Source organism: Gymnoscopelus braueri (genome assembly GCF_963280865.1).
Source record: "Gymnoscopelus braueri genome assembly, chromosome: 9".
In the NCBI taxonomy this organism is placed as follows: domain Eukaryota; kingdom Metazoa; phylum Chordata; class Actinopteri; order Myctophiformes; family Myctophidae; genus Gymnoscopelus; species Gymnoscopelus braueri.
Genome location: NC_137610.1, coordinates 50,610,658 through 50,631,133, shown reverse-complemented (window position 1 = coordinate 50,631,133; position 20,476 = coordinate 50,610,658). Strand labels below are relative to the sequence as shown.

At 42.7% G+C, this 20,476-nt stretch overlaps 2 protein-coding genes across 5 annotated transcripts in view; both read left to right on the top strand.

Annotated features, from left to right (window-relative positions):
• Positions 1 to 6,786, top strand: part of ano5a (anoctamin 5a) — a 56,011-nt gene extending 49,225 nt beyond the window's left edge. For all 4 annotated transcript variants that reach the window (XM_080436891.1, XM_080436890.1, XM_080436889.1 and 1 more), the window contains 3 exons: positions 842 to 1,044; positions 2,052 to 2,157; positions 4,697 to 6,786. In XM_080436891.1, coding sequence (XP_080293017.1) covers positions 842 to 1,044; positions 2,052 to 2,157; positions 4,697 to 4,939 — 552 coding nt within the window. In that variant the 3' untranslated portion in view covers positions 4,940 to 6,786. The remainder of the gene's footprint in view (positions 1 to 841; positions 1,045 to 2,051; positions 2,158 to 4,696) is intronic.
• A 9,002-nt stretch (positions 6,787 to 15,788) lies between these two features.
• Positions 15,789 to 18,148, top strand: LOC308092369 (proteinase-activated receptor 4-like; the record flags this gene model as incomplete). The annotated part of the gene is made up of 2 exons (XM_080438220.1): positions 15,789 to 16,277; positions 17,585 to 18,148. The coding sequence occupies exons 1-2, from the start codon at positions 15,801 to 15,803 to the stop codon at positions 18,146 to 18,148; spliced, it is 1,041 nt and encodes a 346-aa protein (XP_080294346.1). The 5' UTR covers positions 15,789 to 15,800.
• Positions 18,149 to 20,476: the final 2,328 nt, after the last annotated feature.

Genomic DNA, 20,476 nt, shown 5'->3' with positions numbered 1-20,476 from the left:
TTACACCAGTGTGTAAAACTATGACGGAAAATGTTGGTAGAAATGTTGGTCTTTTGGGGTCAGCGTTTTGGTATTCTATCAAACATGTTCTCTGGAAACTCTCTAATTTCATTGTACTACATGTCGCTTATCTAAAAGAACAGATTATTAGACAAGCTATAAATGTGTTCTGTTCTTTTGGACAAGTGACACCGTGGTGAGATGGAGTCTAAATTAAGCTGAACCAATTGAACTGCATACTTTGTAGTACGTCAAATGGCAAAAATAGCCAATCTACAGGCTAACAACACATTGCGATGTGCAAACGTTGTGAGCTTGTAGATCTTCTATTTTCGCTGAATGTTTGCTTATTTTCACTCAATGTTCGTCTATTATTATATATATATATTTTTTTAAATAATTTTTATCCCACGATTTTGTAACCCCATTTTTTACACCCAGTGCCAATTGTTTATGTAATCCTGGGCACTACCTTCCCTCTGCCAACCTAGGGAGGCCAGGGCCGAGCTCATGCCTCCTTCAATGCATGAGAGCCAACTGACCTTCTTGTCACCTGACAGGGGAGAGTTTCCCTGGTTGGACGTAGCACGTGGAAGGAACACGTTATTCCAACCAGTTCCTTTCCCCTCCATCAGGCGCCCCGGCTGGCCAGGGGGAGGCAGTATAGTGACCAGGATTACTGCATGTTTTTGTGAGGGTACCTACCCTAGGAGACACGGGGAGAACATGCAAACTCCACACAGAGACGCCCTTTCGCCAATCGCCTATTATTATGACATGTCCAGAATAGGAACATGTGGTTAAATGTTTGCTGGTCTGTGTTTGTTTGTTACATTTCCAGGCGTTCATCGTGGCGTTCACGTCGGACATGATTCCTCGCCTGGTGTACATGTACGCCTACCAGCCTCACGGTCACCACGACATGAGCGGATACATCAACAACAGCCTGTCTGTCTTCAACATCTCTCAGATCCTGGACGCCAACCGGCCCGATGATGAGGAGAACCCGGCCTGGTTCGACAGCTCTGTCATGACCACCTGCAGGTGTGTGTGTGTGTGTGTGTGTGTGTGTGTGTGTGTGTGTGTGTGTGTGTGTGTGTGTGTGTGTGTGTGTGTGTGTGTGTGTGTGTGTGTGTGTGTGTGTGTGTGTGTGTGTGTGTGTGTGTGTGTGTGTGTGTGTGTGTGTGTGTGTGTTTTTGATGGTGTTTTCTGTGTTTTTAGCTTATTTTAGCTTGTATTTTGCATGATTTTCTGTACAGCACTTTGTAAACCCTTAACCCTGGTTGTGAAATGTGCTATATAAATAAAGTGGATTGGAGTGTGTGTGTGTGTGTGTGTGTGTGTGTGTGTGTGTGTGTGTGTGTGTGTGTGTGTGTGTGTGTGTGTGTGTGTGTGTGTGTGTGTGTGTGTGTGTGTGTGTGTGTGTGTGTGTGTGTGTGTGTGTGTGTGTGCGTCTGCGCGTGCACATGTGTGTGCGCTCATGTTAACTGCAGTGAGTTCCAATTAATATAGCTTGACGTGATACGCCCCAGAATTACAAAATGTAATTAGCCAAAACCGATTGAAATAATTAAGCTTGATGAAGGTCTGCTACCTACCTGTTACATAAACTGTTGCATAAGTGTTACAGAGCTATACCTACCAGCCGTTACATATCTATTACACCCATGATTCATACCTGTCACTGCTACCGTACATTGCTGTTACATAGTTTTACGTTGGATTGCTGTAACATAGTTTTTCAATGCATAATTGTTGCATTGTTACATGGTGCTGTGTTTGTAGGTATCGCGACTACCACTGTTACAATAACTGTTACATACAGTAGTTTTGCAGTACGTAACAGTTACATGCTATGTTTGTAGGTATTACTGTTACCTTCAGGTTGCTGTGCTTGTATTTTTAACTGTTACTTACATGTTATGTTTATAGGTACCATGACTACCATGTACATGTTGTTATGTTTATAGGTACCATGACTACCATGTACATGTTGTTATGTTTATAGGTACCGTGACTACCATGTTACATACATGTTGTTATGTTTATAGGTACCGTGACTACCGCTACCCACCGGGTCATGAGAAGCAGTATCATCACACCATGCAGTTCTGGCACATCCTGGCTGCCAAGCTGGCCTTCATCATCATCATGGAGGTAACTATAGCTTTACTGTACCTTCATCATCATCATGGAGGTAATCATAGCTATACTGTACCTTCATCATCATCATCATGGAGGTAACCATAGCTTTACTTCATCAACATCATGTATTACATGGATATTACCTCCTGTATCCAATAGAATGGGATCACACTCACCTGCAACATTACCATGCAATGCAACATGTCCTGAACTCATCATCATAACCTTTATTTAAACTCGGGTAACGATACAGAACACAGTACTCAACAGGTAGAGTCGTCCTTCTGGCCGATCCACACGGTCACGACTCTTTTCTGTTCTGGCCCCACAGTGGTGGAATGAACTTCCCACTGATGTTAGGACAGCAGAGTCACTGCCCATATTTCGCCGCAGGCTGAAAACTCACCTCTTCAGGAAACACTACCCTTCCTCTCTGCCTGACCTACTTGTTGTTAACTAGTTGTACGAACGCTTGTTTTCTATTGCTGTATTGTTTATTGGATTATTGGATTGTTTATTGGATCTTGTTTAGTCGATTCACTTATTTGTTTTAGCTCATGCTCATTTGATTTAGCTATTTTGTCTCATCTGTTTAAGGAAATAGGTAGCTGATATATTGCACTTTTACCTTAGCGCTAGGTATACTCTTGGTTGCTTGTTTTTGCAGAAAATGCACTAAGGACTTCTGGTGATTAGTAGTTTTCGTTCCCTACCTATGTTGAATGCACTTATTGTAAGTCGCTTTGGATAAAAGCGTCTGCTAAATGACTGTAATGTAATGTAATGTAATGTCCACATATATAACAATAATTAAAACACATGAATCAGAAGACAGAAAATACTAAACAATCTAAAACGGCTAAAGAAAGCACACAATCTTGAACAAAAGAAGGCTACTCGGGGTGGGGCTACTCTTTAAGTGTTGTTGTTCAGAGGGGACGTCACCATCGGCTCAATTCTTACCTTTTTTCTGTATGGTATCAAAAAATGAAAGGTAATCCTGTTATGCTACAGATGCCTGTAGTTAAGTAATGAAAAAAGTAATGGCCTGCCACACCGTGTTGAATATAGACGTGCGTTCATAATGTGCAACACGCATTACACTCCACGTTTTTGTCAACATGGAGGCGCGTACAAGATCACGTTGAGCCGGCTGCTCCAGTCCAGAGCCAGGCAGAACTAAAATGACTTGGTTTCAATGTCGTTGTTGAAGACATGATTCCTAGATATGCTAGTATTCATCATAGCTACAATAGATGAAGGTTGAGAGTTGTCACCTTGTGCTTCAGCAACATAAACATTTTAGATTTTTAAGCTAAATAAATAAATAAAAGTAATGCAAAAGTAACTATATTAACGCTACTAGACTAGTAGAGTTACTATAGAATGTAGAAAACATACTATGTTGTTTCTTTCTACTACTATGAATTATATAAAATAAACTAGTAGTTTATTTTATAATGCAGTATCTAGTAAGGTAACAAGTTACATTTTGAGAGCAGTAACTAGCAGTGGTGTAAAGTAACTAAGTGCATTTACTGAAGTACTGTACAATTATGAGGTATTTTTTTACTTAACTGAAGTATTTCCATTGTCAGTACTTTTACTTCTACTCCACTATATCTCAGAAGCAAATATTGTACTTTTACTCCACTACAATTATTTGAAAACTTTAGTTACTAGTTACTTTGCAGGTTTTTATATTATAAGACAAACATTAACCACTTTAGCCCTATTTTATACCTAGGCTATTTAAAAATAGCCGATCTACAAGCTCACAACGCGTCGCATCGCGACGCGTTGTGGGCTTGTAGATCTGCTATTTTCAAACATTTTAGTACTTTTACTTTTGGTACTTTAACACATTGGGTGCCAGAGGTTTATTAAAATATTATACGTTGAGTGCCTGCATTTCTTCCATCCACTTGCGTTATACGTTTCGTGCTGTAGAAGCCCCGACGCGGAAGTGCATGTAAACAAAGCGTGCGTGCGAGACGGCGGAGGGTCCCGACTAACGCCTGGAACAATAATATTTCTAACGCGATCCTCCATTGCAGCGTGATCGCCGATCGAAAACGGCTCGTTTCCACCACGTTAAAAAGAAATGGAGATATTAAGCTTTTAGTCAAGGAGATAACATTGAAAACGCCGACCGGAAGGATTTTTGACATGGAGCCAGATCCAGCCTCTTCTTCTCAGAAACTCCTTGGGTGATGTCAAAGTTTCGTTTTAGCGCCCCACGTGGCCCACATGTATAAAAATAGAATTGGGTCAAAAACGGTCCGGACCGTTTTCGGCACTTCTCGTTTGGATCCTCAAAAACGGTCCGGACCGTTTTTGGCATTCAATGTGTTAAGTGTATTTTTATGCCAATTGTATTGCTACTTTTACTTAAGTAAAATATCTGAGTAGTTCTTCCACCACTGCTAGTTACTGCATTATAAAAGTAACAAGTTACTTTTTGAGAGCAGTAACTTGCCCAACACTGTTTGTGACAGCTCCATCCAGCTTGGTTTCACAGCGGTGTGTTTTTTTCCCCCCCTTTTCGCAGCACGTGGTGTTTCTGGTCAAGTTCTTCGTGGCCTGGATGATTCCCGACGTTCCGTGCGAGGTCAAGGCTCGGGTCAAGAGAGAGCGCTACCTGGTCCAGGAGTACCTCCACGACTACGAGGTGGAGAAGCTCAAGAAACAGCTCAGCCAGAATACCCACGGAGACTGTAACTGCGAACCCATGATCTACCCGACCATACCGACCGTACCTCAGCACGACATGCTGTCAGAGTGTCATCATTAGCCCCCCCCCCCCCCCCCCCGCGCGGGCCATCGCCTTCACCTCGCCGCCCGCCCCCTCTGTGACGTCAGTGGGATCTGGCGGTGGAACTCAGTGAAAACATCACCTCCCCTGCCATTACGAACCTCTCACTCCGCTATACAGCTCCGAGATGAGGTTCCACTGCGAGCCCTATACCGGAATCGATGGAACGGCCGCAAAGGGTCCGTGGATTACCTTTTTCGACCACATCGTATCCAAAAACTAATGGTAGTTTCCAACCTGTACAGATGTTTGAGCATGTTCCGAAACCCTAACTTTTTGGTCCGGCACCAAACAACCGCTTAAATGGCTTATTTAGTCAGCCTGTGGCCATGTTTTTCCCATTGTAGCCAAACCGAGAGCAGTACTGGCACCGGACGTAGGGGGGGTTTCCGGGTTGAATGGGAAACATGGCCACAGGCTGAATAAGCGATTTAAGCGGTTGTTTGGTGCCGGACCAAAAAGTTAGGATTCCGGAACATCCACAAACATCTGTACAGTTTGGAAACTACCATTAGTTTTTGGATACGATGTGGTCGAAAAAGGTAATCCTCTGAGCTGTATAGCGGAGTGAGAGGTTCGTAATGGGACTACTCCCCTGCCTACTTATGAACCTTCACTGCTGTAGTGCCTACACACATCGTGCAATATCAGGTCAAACGTTTAAACTAAAGAGCTTTGGATCTCCTGCGTTTCACAGTCCCTCCATTGTCTCCTGCTGTTTGCCTGGCAGTCAGTCGATGGAAAGGAACAGACATGAGAGACATGCTGATGATGATATAAGCCACTGTTCATTCTGCATGGGTTTTGTAGCTTAAAAAAACACGCCCTGCACTTGATTTGTAATCACTAGTTCATTCATGTTTGTAGCGTTGTTATTCTAAGAGCATCATTGCTGTATAATACTGTGTTTGAGCTGAGCAGCTTGCTGTTTTTGTATCAGCGTTTACTTTATAAGTGCCACTTTTACCGAGAAGCCAAAGACTAAATGCAATAGAATTTGTTAATATGCGAGTTCTTCTGCTCATATCATAATATAGACGGTTTCAACGAGGCCTCCGGTGTCTCGTGAGCCAGACTGTTCTCTCCCACAATGTTCAAATGCTTCCATCATTCTGTCTGGAGCAACGGAAGCTCTGAAAATGATCAGAGGATAAAGCAGGATGTGAAGCCGCCTCCTCCCCGCTTCTGTTTCATCTTCACAGTCGTGCAAATTTGAAATGTTCTAATATCAAACAAATAGAAGCATAATATAGCTTTGCTGCTTATCAGAAATTCAAAAATAAAATATATTTTCGTGAACTGAAATGACGAACAGATGACGGCTTCCAGTCTCGGATTTCGGGAGGTGTAGTTCCAGACTCTATATAGCGTTCGGAGATTGTGGAATAGTTGTCTGGTTACGTGAGACTACATGACAAACAATCAATCAATCAATCAATCAATCAATCAGTCAGTCAGTCAGTCAGTCAGTCAGTCAGTCAGTCAGTCATGTATTCACCATTGATGTTTCTATTTGAAACCTCATCATCACTCTTTGCTTTGATCAAAAGAATAAGCTTTATGTTTCAATGGTTGATCACAATCATCAGACCGGTTATGTAACCGGTGTGTGTTGGAGGCCTGTGAATGCCCGGCTGGCAGCTGGCCTGTGTTTACATGTGTTTATCTGTAGAGAGTAGAGATGAGAGGGCTGACAGATCTCTTTTTAGTGTGTGTGTGTGTGTGTGTGTGTGTGTGTGTGTGTGTGTGTGTGTGTGTGTGTGTGTGTGTGTGTGTGTGTGTGTGTGTGTGTGTGTGTGTGTGTGTGTGTGTGTGTGTGTGTGTGTGTGTGTGTTTACCAACATGGAGCCTAATGAATGAACGCCTCTGTTTGCTCCCTCACACACAAAGCCTCCTGTCTCTCTGCCCTCAGGCTCACCTGTCTCTCTGCCCTCACCTGTCTCTCTGCCCTCACCTGTCTCTCTGCCCTCAGGCTCACCTGTCTCTCTGCCCTCAGGCTCACCTGTCTCTCTGCCCTCATGCTCACCTGTCTCTCTGCTCTGCCAGGAGAAGGAAACGTACATACATTATTTTATTTCATGTTTTTTATTTTTTTGCACAAAGCACTTGAAATGAAATATTAAGACATAATAAACACAGTGAGCCTAACGGCTGATGTGACATAACAACATACTTATAATAATCAGTGTTTTTAGAAGCAGGGTTATAATCGTCTCTTTCGTCCATTTCTGTGGAACAACGTTTGTACTGTAATGTTAAACATACTGTAAGTGACAGTTGGTTCCCACTTTATGATTTACTGTAATGATGAACTTGAACTTGGAGTTGAAACAGGAGAGAAATGTTTGAAGCAATAATGACACTGGTAGGTAGAGGTCTGGGTGGTGTAGTTACCTTATGATGTCATTCTAAATATCACTGAGATATGGTCAATAGTTGCTGTTGATTGGAAATTGACGTTCCAAAATATTCTCAGTCACTAAACTGTTGCACATAAACCAACGCAAACAAAGCAGATTCTGACAATATGGCAGTGGTGGAAAAAGTACTCACATGTTTTACTTAAGTAAAAGTATTTACTGCAATGTAGAAATGTTCTGTACAAGAAAAAGTCCAGAATTTTACTTGACTAAAAGTACGAAAGTATTGGCATCAAAATGTACTTAAAGTACCAAAAGTAAAAGTACTCATTTTGCAGAAGGTCCCCGTTTTCAAATGTATAAAATGTCTAAAAATCTTTTGAAAATAGCCGATCTACAAGCTCACAATAAGTCGCATCGCGACACATTGTGAGCTTGTAGATCGGCTATTTGCCAAAATGTATATAGGGCTGAAGAGGTTAATGTATGTTTTGTAATAATAATCTAAATCTACAAAGTAACTAGTCACTAAAGTTGTCAAATAATTTTAGTGTAGTAAAAGTACAATATTTGCCTCTGAGATGTAGTGGAGTAGAAGTAAAAGTATTGAAAATTGGAAATACTCCAGTAAAGTAAAACTACCTCAAAAGCGTGCTCAAAAGTACAGTACTTGAGTAAATGTACTTAGTTACTTTACACCACTGCAATATGGAACATTACAAATGTCAACATGCTGTTGACTTCACTAAATCAACAGGAAGTTCACATCTGCATTTCAACAATAATGCCGTGTCAGGTTTGTGTAATGTTATTTGTCAGAATCTGCTTTGTGTTTGTTCATTTGCTAAAAGAGTGACTTTCAGTCAATGAGGAGAATGTTTTGGAAAATCTATTTAAATTCAAAGGAGCAACTATTGAACACATCTCACTAATATTTGGAGTTGCATCATGTCAAGGTATGTACACACAACCCAAACCTCTACATCTAAGTGTTATTTTACTTTAACCACATGAACCCTAGCGACAGAAATTCTGTGAAAATAGGCGAACATCCGTTTAAAAGAAATAGAGCCAATCTACCAGCTCACAATGTGTCATGTTGCCATGCGTTGTGAGATTGTAGATCAGCTATTTTCAGTGAAAAGATTTGGTGTAGAGGGAGAAAAAAAAGGAGGCGGCCAAGTGTCGACCCCAGGGGGACCCGGGGTCAACTATCGACCCCTGGGGTACCCGGGGTCAACGATGTATAAAGGGTTTGAATGGTTAAAGCATGCTTATCAGTGAAACCTTTTAAACTGTTGTGTTTTTATATGAAATTATATGAAGGATGTTTTCAAGTCTAAATACCTACATAGAAATATGTATGAGTCTCTTTTTATAATAATTTACTTAATTGTCTGTAAATAGCTGAGTGGCCTTTTTGCTTCAATCTCAGGCAAACACCCCTCCCTGCTTGTTAGAAATCCACATGCTGTGTTTTACCTGTTAATGTCCTTAAAGCTTCAATCCGTAAACTTGTATGTTTCCCGCGTGAGAGACCACGCGATGGAAGAGTACACTGCACATGTACTAGTTATGTTGTATTAACATTATACACTACCATACACACTGTTTGGCCTTTATTTATTCAAATTAGTTATGGATTGCAGCTTTAAGTCTGATAAACTAATTCCCTGATGATGCCTTAATTATACCTCTTTTCTAATTGTTTTTCTTTTCTATTTTGTTGCAATTAGTTTGTTAGTTTATTTCTATTTCAATTCTATACATTTCATGAAGTTTAAATGTTGGTATTTATTTTGTATGGCAGTTATGTCATTCTAGACATAATAGATAGAGATATAAATGGCTAAAGCTGTTAACACTGATCTGTAAGTATAACTACATGTTTTGTGTTAGTCCATCATTTTTGTACACTTCCATATACAATGAAATATATGCAATGACTATTTAAATAAAGTCCCAACCGATACCAAGAGTGTGTTTAAATGTTGCCTCTGTGTTCAAATAACCCACCTAGCATTGTTAAAGCAGCACCATAGGCGATTTTTTTGCATATATGCCATATTCAGGTTCATATATATGTATATATGTGGATATATAGGAAATATATGTCTCTTCTATGTCCAATGTGGTATATGTCACATATATGATAAACATATGTTGCATATATAAAAAGTTAAAACATATATGTTCAGATATTTTCTTTGCCCCCCCTGGTGGCACAGGCAAAAATTGCCTATGAGCAGCACTATGTAACTTTTTAACAACTTGTCCCACAACATTATAAAGGTAGGTACATGTTTAACCAATAACAATCAATCCTTCCATAAAGTACTCACCTTGTTCCTGGCCACGCCCAGGAAGTAGATAGGGGGGTAGGGGATATCAAGGGGTTTCCTGTTTACCCGTGTTGCCATGTCTGCTTATAATAAGCGACTTTGGGCTTGATTCTTAAGTGTAGTTGGTTATTCTGGATTGCTTCCTATTGTCCTTTAAACCAGTGATTCCCACATTCTTTTCATGTCAAGGACCGCCAGATTAATATGTATTTATCCGTGGACCCCCATCTGAAAATATTTTGTGCCAGGGCCCCATACAAGATTTTTGTTGTTAAAATGTTTCAAAAATATTCAAAGAATCTCACTTTTCCCCCCCAATGTTTTTTGAAGATAGCTGATCTACAAGCTCACAACATGTTGCGATGTGACGCGTTGTTAGCTTGTAGATCTGTCATTTTCAAATAGCTGATTTAAAGTTGTAAAACTTAGCCTAGTCGCTTTTTTGGGGGCTTGTTTTCATAGACCTAGACTGCTTGTTTCTCCTGCCAAATCTGGCAACACACTGATTACCTGCATTACACCTGCAGCCTACTAGGGAGGAAGTGACCAGATAATGAATGAAGCAGCAGAAAAGGGCAATTACACCGTTATTTGTGTCCAAAGTGGCCCCAAACTACATAGTGCTGCTTTAAGAGAGAGTGAAACTTCACAGTGAAGTCCTCAGTGTTAAAGGTAGGGTAAGCGATATCTTTGGGTCAAAACAAAATGTTTTTGTTAAAGGTTAAAGCACTATATTCTGAAAGTATTCATTGCTATAGAGTGTTTGTTCAGTAATGAAACTGACTGGAAAGAACATTATAAGTTAGATTGTGACGATGTGAATTACTGTGACAGCTAACAGTAATTCACATTTTGTCATGCTTCTTCCTTTGATGGTCCTTTGATGGTTTCACCCATATAATGGTTTAGCCCAGACTCTCATGTTAATGACGTCATGTGAGATGCAACCCAAGTGTGGACGTAAACACAGAACACTCAACTATATTATCCTTGTGTGGACGTTGCATTTATTTCTACTAGACACTAAGAGTGACAGTAAGAACATAAACATTACACCCGTGTCTCCAGCTCATTAATAAACAGAAAATACATGTTCAGGTGGGTTGCACATTTCCAACCAATCAGGAGAGAGTACCCATTAATCAGCTTACATCTTGTATAGTGTTCCAGTTCCAGTGTCTTCTGCTCATTTCTTTGTGTCGTCACTTGTTCATCCTGTGTCATCCCGTATGGGTTCTCTCTCCTGATTGGATAAAAACGGTATCCCGACCTGAAAATTTGCCTTTTCTTGTTTATTGAAGAGCTGGAGAGTCAGGGAGACTCCTGTTATCGACTCACTCTATAGCAATGTTATCGACTCACTCTATAGCAATGATTATACTATCACAATATAGAGCTATTTAACACTTGTTTTAACAAAGGAATATCACTTACCCTACCTTTAAATGATCCATTTGTGACTCAGAGAGTGTACAAATGAAACCAACTCATTTGGTTCCATTTGTACTCTCTGTGAGATAACATAAGAGCGAGGTGTTCCCTGGCTGCATGTGTCAGATGACATGGTGACTGTTCACATAACAGATGGCCTGCATGCTGAGCTCACAGAGATATTAAATATTTGTTCATACTAGTGGCTGCAGAACGCTTTGTGTCTGAATCTGCTGCCATGGCTGCTTCACTGGGCTTCAGCACCGACTTACACTGACCAGCTGAACCATGGGCAACGCTCCAGTTCAGGTAGGTTACCTATCAGCGGTGGAAAAAGTACTCCATTCTAAGTGAAAGTATCAATACTGCAATGTAGAAATACTCTGTTACAAGTGAATGTCAGGAATTTAAAATGTACTTGAGTAAAAGTACCAAAGTATTGGCATCAAAATGTACTTAAAGTAGCAAAAGTAGACAGTACTCCTTATGCAGAATGTCCCATTTCAAAAAGTTTTAAAATGTATACAAATCTTTTGAAAATGACATCTACAAGCTCACAATGCGTCGCATTGTTAGCTTGTAGATCTGCTATTTTCAAATGGCTGAAATGTATATAGGGCTGAAGTGGTTGTATGTTTTGTTTTAATGTTCTAAATCTACAAAGTAACTAGTAATAAAGTTGTCCAATAAAAGAAAAAGTTCTCCAAGTTCTTTTACTTAAGTAAAAGTATCAATACTGCAATGTAGAAATAGTAAAAGTCCGGAATTCAAAATGTACTTGAGTAAAAGTACAAAAGTATTTGTATCATAATGTACTTAAAGTATCAAAAGTAGAAAGTACTCATTATGCAGAATGTCCCATTTCACAATGTTTTCAAATGTATAAAATGCATAAAAATCTTCAATTGGCCGAAATAAATATATATAGGGCTGAAGTGGTTAATGTATGTTTTGTGATAATAATCCAAATCTACCATCTAAGTAACTCTAACGTTTTCAATTAATTGTAGTGGAGTAAATTTGAGCTGTATATGAACTTTAAATAGAATCAGAATACACTTTTATTGTCACAGGTGGTGTTTACAGGTGTAAAGAAGTGGGTGAAATTCATGTTGTTGTTTTCAGAAAAGGAGGGAGAGGGTGAGCAGGGAGAGAAAAATAAATCACACATTAAATAAGCATTGAATAAGCATAACCACTTTATTTTGGGCATGTCGTTTATAGGTCAAAATTGTCCGAAAATTCTTTGAAATCGTTCAAATGTTTCCATTATTTTCCAATTGCTTTCGTAAGTATTGAAAATAGCAGATTTACAAGTTCACAACACGTCACATCGTGACACGTGAGCTTGAAGATCTGCTGTTTTCGCTTTTAAGTCTTTGTATGAAAACAATTGGATTCCTTTATATACTGTTGGGCTGATAATGCCCAACGGATAACAAAGGAAATGTTTCTGTAACTAATATAACAGCCAAAGATGATAGGAAAATGTTCTCTTTATTTCAAACTGGCATGGTGCTTGCCATGCCTTTGTTATAATAGTTGTAATAGTTGGTCCACGGCCAAATACATATGATTTTGGGGGTCCTTGACATGAAAAGGTTTGAGAACCACTGATATAGCAAACATACGTTTTTTTTTTAAACTGTTATTATTTAGAAGACATTTGGAAATTCCCCCAGAAGCAAAGATTTGAGTTACAAATGTTTGCTTTAAAAAAATATATATATTCAAAGATTTGCGCAAACTTTCAAGATTTTTCAAAAACAGCAGATCTACAATCTCGTAGCACGGCACTCTAGCGCTATGAGCATGTAGATCTGCTATTTTTCAATAGCCAAATAAATCTAAAAGATACAGTAGATCAACGCCAATGATTCTCTTCCTACATGTAGGGCTGGGTGATATGGACACAACCAAACATCATGATATCTTTGACCATAATACCTCGATATCGACAGTGGGATGATATCGTGGGGGCGACTGTTTGTGCTTTCACAAAATGTTTACACAATGAGATGTGTTTTGTGAATAATAAACAGCAATGCCAGCATATTATTATAAGAACTAATAAGTCGGTTAAAGCAAAAACAGCTAGAACAGTCAGGTTAGTTCAGAACATTACATCATTATCACTGTTACACAACCTTTAAAACCAGGAAAGGTCACCATATCAGGATATTATGATATAATTGTATATGTTGCCCAGAGCTACCTAAGTGTACTGTACTACTACAGTTGTGTTGATTCAGGAGAAGGTCAAGGAAATGTAACTTCCTGGTAACAGGACCATTTGGATGTTGATCAGTGGTGGAAACAGTACTCACATGTTTTACTTAAGTAAAAGTATCAAAACTGCAATGTAGAAACACTAATTACAAGCATTTGAAAATAGCTATTGAAAATAGCAGATCTACAAGCTCACAATGCGTTGCATCGCGACGCATTGTGAGCTTGTAGATCGGCTATTTTCAAATGACCGAAATGTATATAGGGCTGAAGTGGTTAATGTATGTTTTGTAACAATAATCAAAATCTACAAAGTAACTAGTAACTCAAGTTTTCAAATAATTGTAGTGGAGTAAAAGTACAATACTTGCCTCTGAGATGTAATGGAGTAGAAGTAAAAGTGAAAACTGGAAATATTTGTAGTAAAATAAAAGCACCTCAAAATTGTACTTACTTCACTTGAGTAAATGTGTTTAGTTACTTAACAACACTGGACGTGGATCATGTTGACACAGTTCTCCTACTGTGTTTCAGCAACAGTTCTCCCTCTCAGGTCGTTCTATAGTGAAGAGTCGTGGTAAAAGAGCCCGTTACGTCACCCAGCTCAACCGGACGGAATTCCCCTGTCAGTCACTTTTCAACATGCCCGCTAGAACCGCCGGCAACGTCCGAGCTGCATACCGATGGGCTTGGAAGGATGAATCCTCTGGCCTCATCGACATGCCACGCAACAGGATGACCCTGTCACGGGTGATGCACGGTCAACCCTAGCCCCATGTGGAACCTCTCCCTCCACTATAGGCCATATATAGCAGGTGGCGGTTTTCTGGTTCCTTCGTTAGTTACTTTACACCCTTCCCATAGAGATTTTCAAGAATATTTATATCAATTAAGCCTAGAATCAAGCCATCCAGGATCCCGGTGAATCATGACCATAAAACGTTTGATACTGTGAAAAAATATATATATTTTTAATTATACTAGACCATTATACCCATGGGGGGATATGAGCCCCCACACTTGTTTCACGCACGTATGATTTGGCAACCCGGGAGCCAGCGAACATAAAAACTCTAATAAACAGCTGACATTTGGGAAAGCGAAAAACGGGCTTCGCTGTTCCATGCACATGGTAATGGTCAATGTCTGTGCGCAAATGCAGAGCAATTGCTCCAGCCACTGAGGAGAACCGGGCATATACTATATTTAATAAATACCCTTTGTTTTGCCGTTTTCAAAAACGATTTATTCACAGAATAAAATGTTTTATGGTCATGAATCACCAGGATCCTGCGTGGCTTCATTCTAGGCTTAAAATAATTGATATGAATATTTTTGGAATTCTCTATGGGAAAAATGAATGGGGTCTGGAACGATGGAACCAGAAAATGGCCGCCACTGCTATGCCCTATATAGCTAGAGGAGGTTCCACATCGTCGGGTGCCGGCAGGTGACGACACCAGCGAAAATTGGCCACTATGCATGATTCTTACCTTTTTCCGTACATCGTATCCCAAAAGTAAAGGTATTCCCCCCTGCTCTCATATGTTTCACATTTTAGCGGCCAAGACATTTTTACCGACAGATTGAAACAAGCGTTTAAATCGTTTTTTTAGTCAGCCTGTGCCTATGTTTTACCAATGCAATCGTAAGGGAGCAGTGCAGCGCATGCGGACGGGGGTTTACTGGCCACAGCGACGGCTCGCTGGCCGGTGTCTCTCGTGGCTCAAGTCCATTTCAGCCATTTTGCAGCCTGCGTCGTTTTAACAGTTTTTAGCGTCACCCTTTTACATCTTGGGTTTGAGAACGGCAATTCCACATTCCAGGAGTGAGGAAGAGACCGAGACGGCGTCAGATGACATGAAGGGGACCCCCGTCACGTCAAACGCTTGGTCACATTTGTCCCAAGAAGTCACTATAGGCCGTTTTGGGAGTGGGAGTGTGTAGCTAATAGTCGCCGCATCAACGGGTGAGGAGTTGGCGCAGGGGGGTTGACCTATATAGCTCCAATCGGAACCTCTCTTTCCGCTATACAGCTGACAAGATGAAGTTCCACAGCATCAGGTGACGACACCGTGTCACGCTGTGCCGAACGTTGCGAAGTCCGCTCCAGCCGACTAAGCGCTGTTCGAGTTCCATCCCGATAGGGACAGAATCGTAACTCATATCCCTCCCCTAGTCAACATGTGGTGTCGTAGGAAACGACCCCCGACGGATTTTCCGCCACACGTCAAATCGGTCCCAAGTCGTCACTCATTTGCCGTCTTGGCAGTGAGAACGCGTCGCTCAAACGGGTGACGCGCGGTCAAACCCTGCGTCAACTCGTCACCCGCTTGACGAGACGACGGGCGCGAGAATGTCGGATTAGATCTGATCCTGTGTGTCTCACCTCCACAGCCTCCACAGCCGGCCTTCTGTGAGCACGGGGACTCGGACCGGCCGGCCCACGTGGGCCTGCAGGTGGTCCAGCGCTACCTGATGCCCGCCTTCTTCCTGTTGGTCCTGACGCTGGGCCTGCCCCTCAACCTGCTCTCCCTGTGGGTCTTCTCCCGGCGCCTGAAGACGCCTTGGAGACGCTCCACCGTCCTGCTGTTCAGCCTGACGCTGGCCGACACGTCCTGGCTGCTGGCGCTGCCCTTCCTCGTCGCCTTCCACCTGGACGGGCTGGACTGGCGCCTGGGCCGGCCGCTCTGCCGGGCCGTCCGGCTGCTCTACCACAACTACTTCTACCTCAGCATCGTGTTCGTGGCGGTCGTCAGCGTGGACCGCTACGTGGCCATCGTGCACCCGCTGCGCTCCCTGGCCCTGCTGGGGCGGCCGTGCCTCGCCTGCCTGCTGTGCGCCACCATCTGGGGCGTCACCCTGCTGCTCAGTGTGCCCGTGGCGGGCATGAGCGAGACCCAGCGCTGCCCGGGCACCAACCGCACCGTGTGCACGCTCTACATGATGATGCAGGCACGGATTACAGTTCTCAGTGGCCAGGACTGATTTCAGTCATTTGGATTCTATAGAAGCCCAACCCGATCTCACAGACCTTAGTATACATTGCACAGAGTGTCTTTCCGTGCAATATAGACAACTGGAAAACCTGAAAATCCGTGCATAGCCGCCTCGCATCTCCTCCATTGACTAAACCATTTCGGAGGTGCGCAGTCTCAAGCGAACTGGAGCCACGTGAGGGACCACCGAGTGAGCTGAAGCGAACGAGTTGCCGCCCCGAACGTTGCGACGTTCGCTTGAGCCTACTCAGCGCCGTTTGAGTTATGTACCGATAGGCAGAGAATGGTACATTGTGTTGTGGGGACTGCTCTGCTTCCGGGTTGCAACCAGTTACGCCCACCGTGGGACTCGCTGTACATATGCACGGAATTTCGGGTTCTCTAGGCGACTATGCACGGAATGACGTGCACTGGGTCCGTGCAATGTGTACTAAATTGTGTGAGGAAGCATGGCGCACAGCGAAAAATAGCCGATCTACAAGCTCTCAATGCATCTTCCAGAAAACCCTAATGGTCAAAGATATGTCATGAAAGCACAGGTTTAAAGCCTAAATCTGTGATTTCTTCACCTGGTTGGCAGTATGTAGAACAGCAGGAACAATATTACTAAAACATCATACATTTTACATATTATGTTAATTGTTGGGGAAACTGCACTAGTGTGTGGGGGGAGGGGCTCACACGTCACACACTGATTCACAGATCACACATTAGGACTTGGCAGTGGTGGAAAAGGTACTCAATTGTTTTACTTAAGTAAAAGTATCAATACTGCACTGTAGAAATACTCTGTTAGGGCACAGTCCCACCGCACTTTTATTTTACCTATGGGGTAGAATCTGCCAATGCTTTGTCAATGCAAATACGTGGCTTCATGGAAAAAATGCGCAAGACCATGAATCCACGCATTTGCATTGACAAAGCATTGGCAGATTCCGTCCCATAGGTCAAATAAAAGTGCGGTTGGGAGCGCGCCCTTACAAGTAAAAGTCCAGAATCCAAAATGTACTTGAGTAAAAATACTAAAGTATTGGCATCAAAATGTACTAAAAGTACTAAAAGTACTCACTATGCAGAATATCCCATTTCACAAGTTCAAACATGTGTAAAAATCTTTGGAAAATAGCAGATCGCATCGCGACGCATTGTGTAACTAAGTACACGAGTACATGTACTTAGTTACTTTACACCACTAGGACTTGGTCATACAGACATTTTCCGTCGTGAGATTTATTCTTTTTGCTTTAATCCAATGTGCACTAGGACACGCGGGAGAACCTCCCCTACTCTCTGTTCTCCTCCGTCACCGGCTTCCTCCTCCCGCTGGCCTCCATCTGCTACTGCTACTGCCGCAGCGTCGGAGAGCTGCGGCGGCGCGGCGCCCGCCTGCCCCGCCCCCCGCACCCGGGCCGGATGCGGCGGCTGACGCGGGTTCTGACGGCCGTGCTGATCCTCTTCACGGCGCTCTACCTGCCCTACCACCTGGTCCGCAACGCCACCATCGTGATGCGGACGCTCTACCTGGAGGACCCCCAGGGGAGCCCCGCCGTGGACCCCTGGGGGCCCGTGGACCTGGCCTTCATCGTGGAGATGTGCATGTGCAGCCTGAACACCGTCATCAACCCGCTGTTCACCTGCCTGGTGGGCCGCCAGGTCAGGAGGGAGTTCCGCGGCGTCCTCGCCGCGCTGTGCCGTCTCCGCTGTTGTGGTGGCGCCGCCCTGGTGGTGGTGGGGCCGGTTGTCACCGCCGTGCCGCTCGGAGCCAAGCGGAGGGCACAGCGGCAGGGGGCGGGGCATCATGGCGTCAATACTGTCACACCACTGTGACCAGTGGTGGAAGAAGTACTCCGATATTTTGACTTAAGTAAAAGTAGCAATACCACAGTGTAGAAAAGTAAAGTAAAAAGGCCTGCGTTCAAAATGTTACTTGAGTAAAAGTGCAAAAGTATTGGCATCAAAATGTACTTAAAGTACCAAAAGTAAAAGTACTAAAATGTTTGAAAATAGCAGATCTACAAGCTCACAACGCGTCGCGATGTGACGTGTTGTGAGCTTGTAGATCGGCTTTTCAACTAGCCTATGTATAGGTATAGGCCTTATATCTGCAAAGTAACTAGTAACTAAAGTTTTCATATAATTGTAGTGGAGTAAAAGTATAATATTTGCCTATATATTGCCTGGAGAAGAAAAAAACTGAAAATTGGAAATACTCCAGCAAAGTAAAACATTTCTCAAAATTGTACTTGAGTACATGTACTTAGTTACTTTACACCACTGCTGTATACTGCAGTCAATACTGTCACACCTCTGTGACAGTATTATTGCTGCCCCGAGCAAACATCACAGCCGGTCCAATATCAATTCTAACGTGAGGTGATGAATTTATTAAACTTTTATAACAGGTGCTCTGTTCATTGAGACCTGAGGTGTCATTCTCTACAGTCTACACAGACCTGACACACACACACACACACACACACTCACACACACACACACACACACACACACACACACACACACACACGGACAGCAGACACATCAACTCTTTGAACTGTAAACAACTGTATTATGTATATATTATTGTTCTGCTCTGTAAGAACATGGAGGAACAGTATATATATGATCTCTACACCGTTGGTTCTCAAAGTGGGGTCCGGGGACCCCCAGGGGTCCTTGAGGGGGTTCCAGGGGGTCCCCAGAAAAAAGTAGTTAATGAATGAATACAATCATTTGAAGCACTTTATCGATTTATAGGTTGGCTATTCAAAAATAGCAGATCTGCAAGCTAGCAGTGTGTCACTTTGTGCCACGCTGCGAGCTTGTATACGTGCTATTCTTTATTCTTTTTTCTATTTTTTATATCAAACGTCTCAGATGGGGGTCCGCGGCCAAATATAAATCAATTTGGGGGTCCTTGACATGAAAACGTTTGAGAACCACTGCTCTACACAACACCGCCTCTGTGTGGTTCTACACCACACACACACACACACACACACACACACACACACACACACACACACACACACACACACACACACACACACACACACACACACACACACACACACTGAGAATAGCCTACTTTAATAATTAATGTCTAATAATTCATCTGTAGAATCCTGTAATACCTTGGGCTCTGTCTATAGATGTACAAACAAGCAACACGAGGTCTTTGTGGTTTGATCTCCATGGACAGAGCTCCTTATGAACACAACACCTTAAGATTCATTTACTCCATCGCATGTTGGTGTCCCTGGCCGACAAGACAGCTTATAAATCAGTTCTTGACGAGCAGCACACCGCATGTACCACGGAGCATAAATTAGGCTTATATATACCGTTCATGTAGACGCTGGCTATTCGAACGTCAACTGAAATAATTGAAAATGAAACAATAGTAGCCTAACCCTATGGTTCTCAACGTGGGGTCCGGGGACCACCAGGGGTCCAAAATGGACCCTTACGGGTCTGTAACTCAGTCTCTCGGAGTTCAATTAAAACTGAGGATTGTACAGTGTGCAGTGTTGGGGTCCCTCCCCAGACACGTGACAACATTGTGACAGAGGGGGTCCTATGCTATAAGTAATGCACATCATCAAACTGGGGGTCCTTGAAATTCACTGGATTAACCATTCTCACCCACCTCTCTGTCTGTCGGCTCTCTCCACAGCGACACGCAGCTCTACTCAGCGCTGAGGGGAGCCCAGACAGACAGACAGACAGACACATCCATAGAAAATTGGTTCTCAACCAGTGGTCGGGGGAACACCAGTGCTCCTTGGGGGGGGTACCAGGGGGTCCCCAGCTAAATTAGTTAACATAGCGTTACAATCATTTGAAACACTTAGCTTTGGCTTATGTGTGCACTCTGTGCCGCGCTATGAGCTTGCATATCTGCTATTTCTGAAAAATCTTGACAATGTGTGCATATTGAATAATTATGTATAGGCTACATTTTTTTTTAAAAGTGAACATTTTCAGATGGGGGTCCGTGGCCGAATGTATAACAATTTAGGGGTCCTTGGCATGCATGAAAAAGGTTGCAAACCACTGACATGGATAGATAGACAGACAGACAGATAGATAGAATAGTTTCGCTGTCCGCGGTCCTGAATCCACCGGCCGGTTGTGTTGAGAACAGGTGGAGGTTAT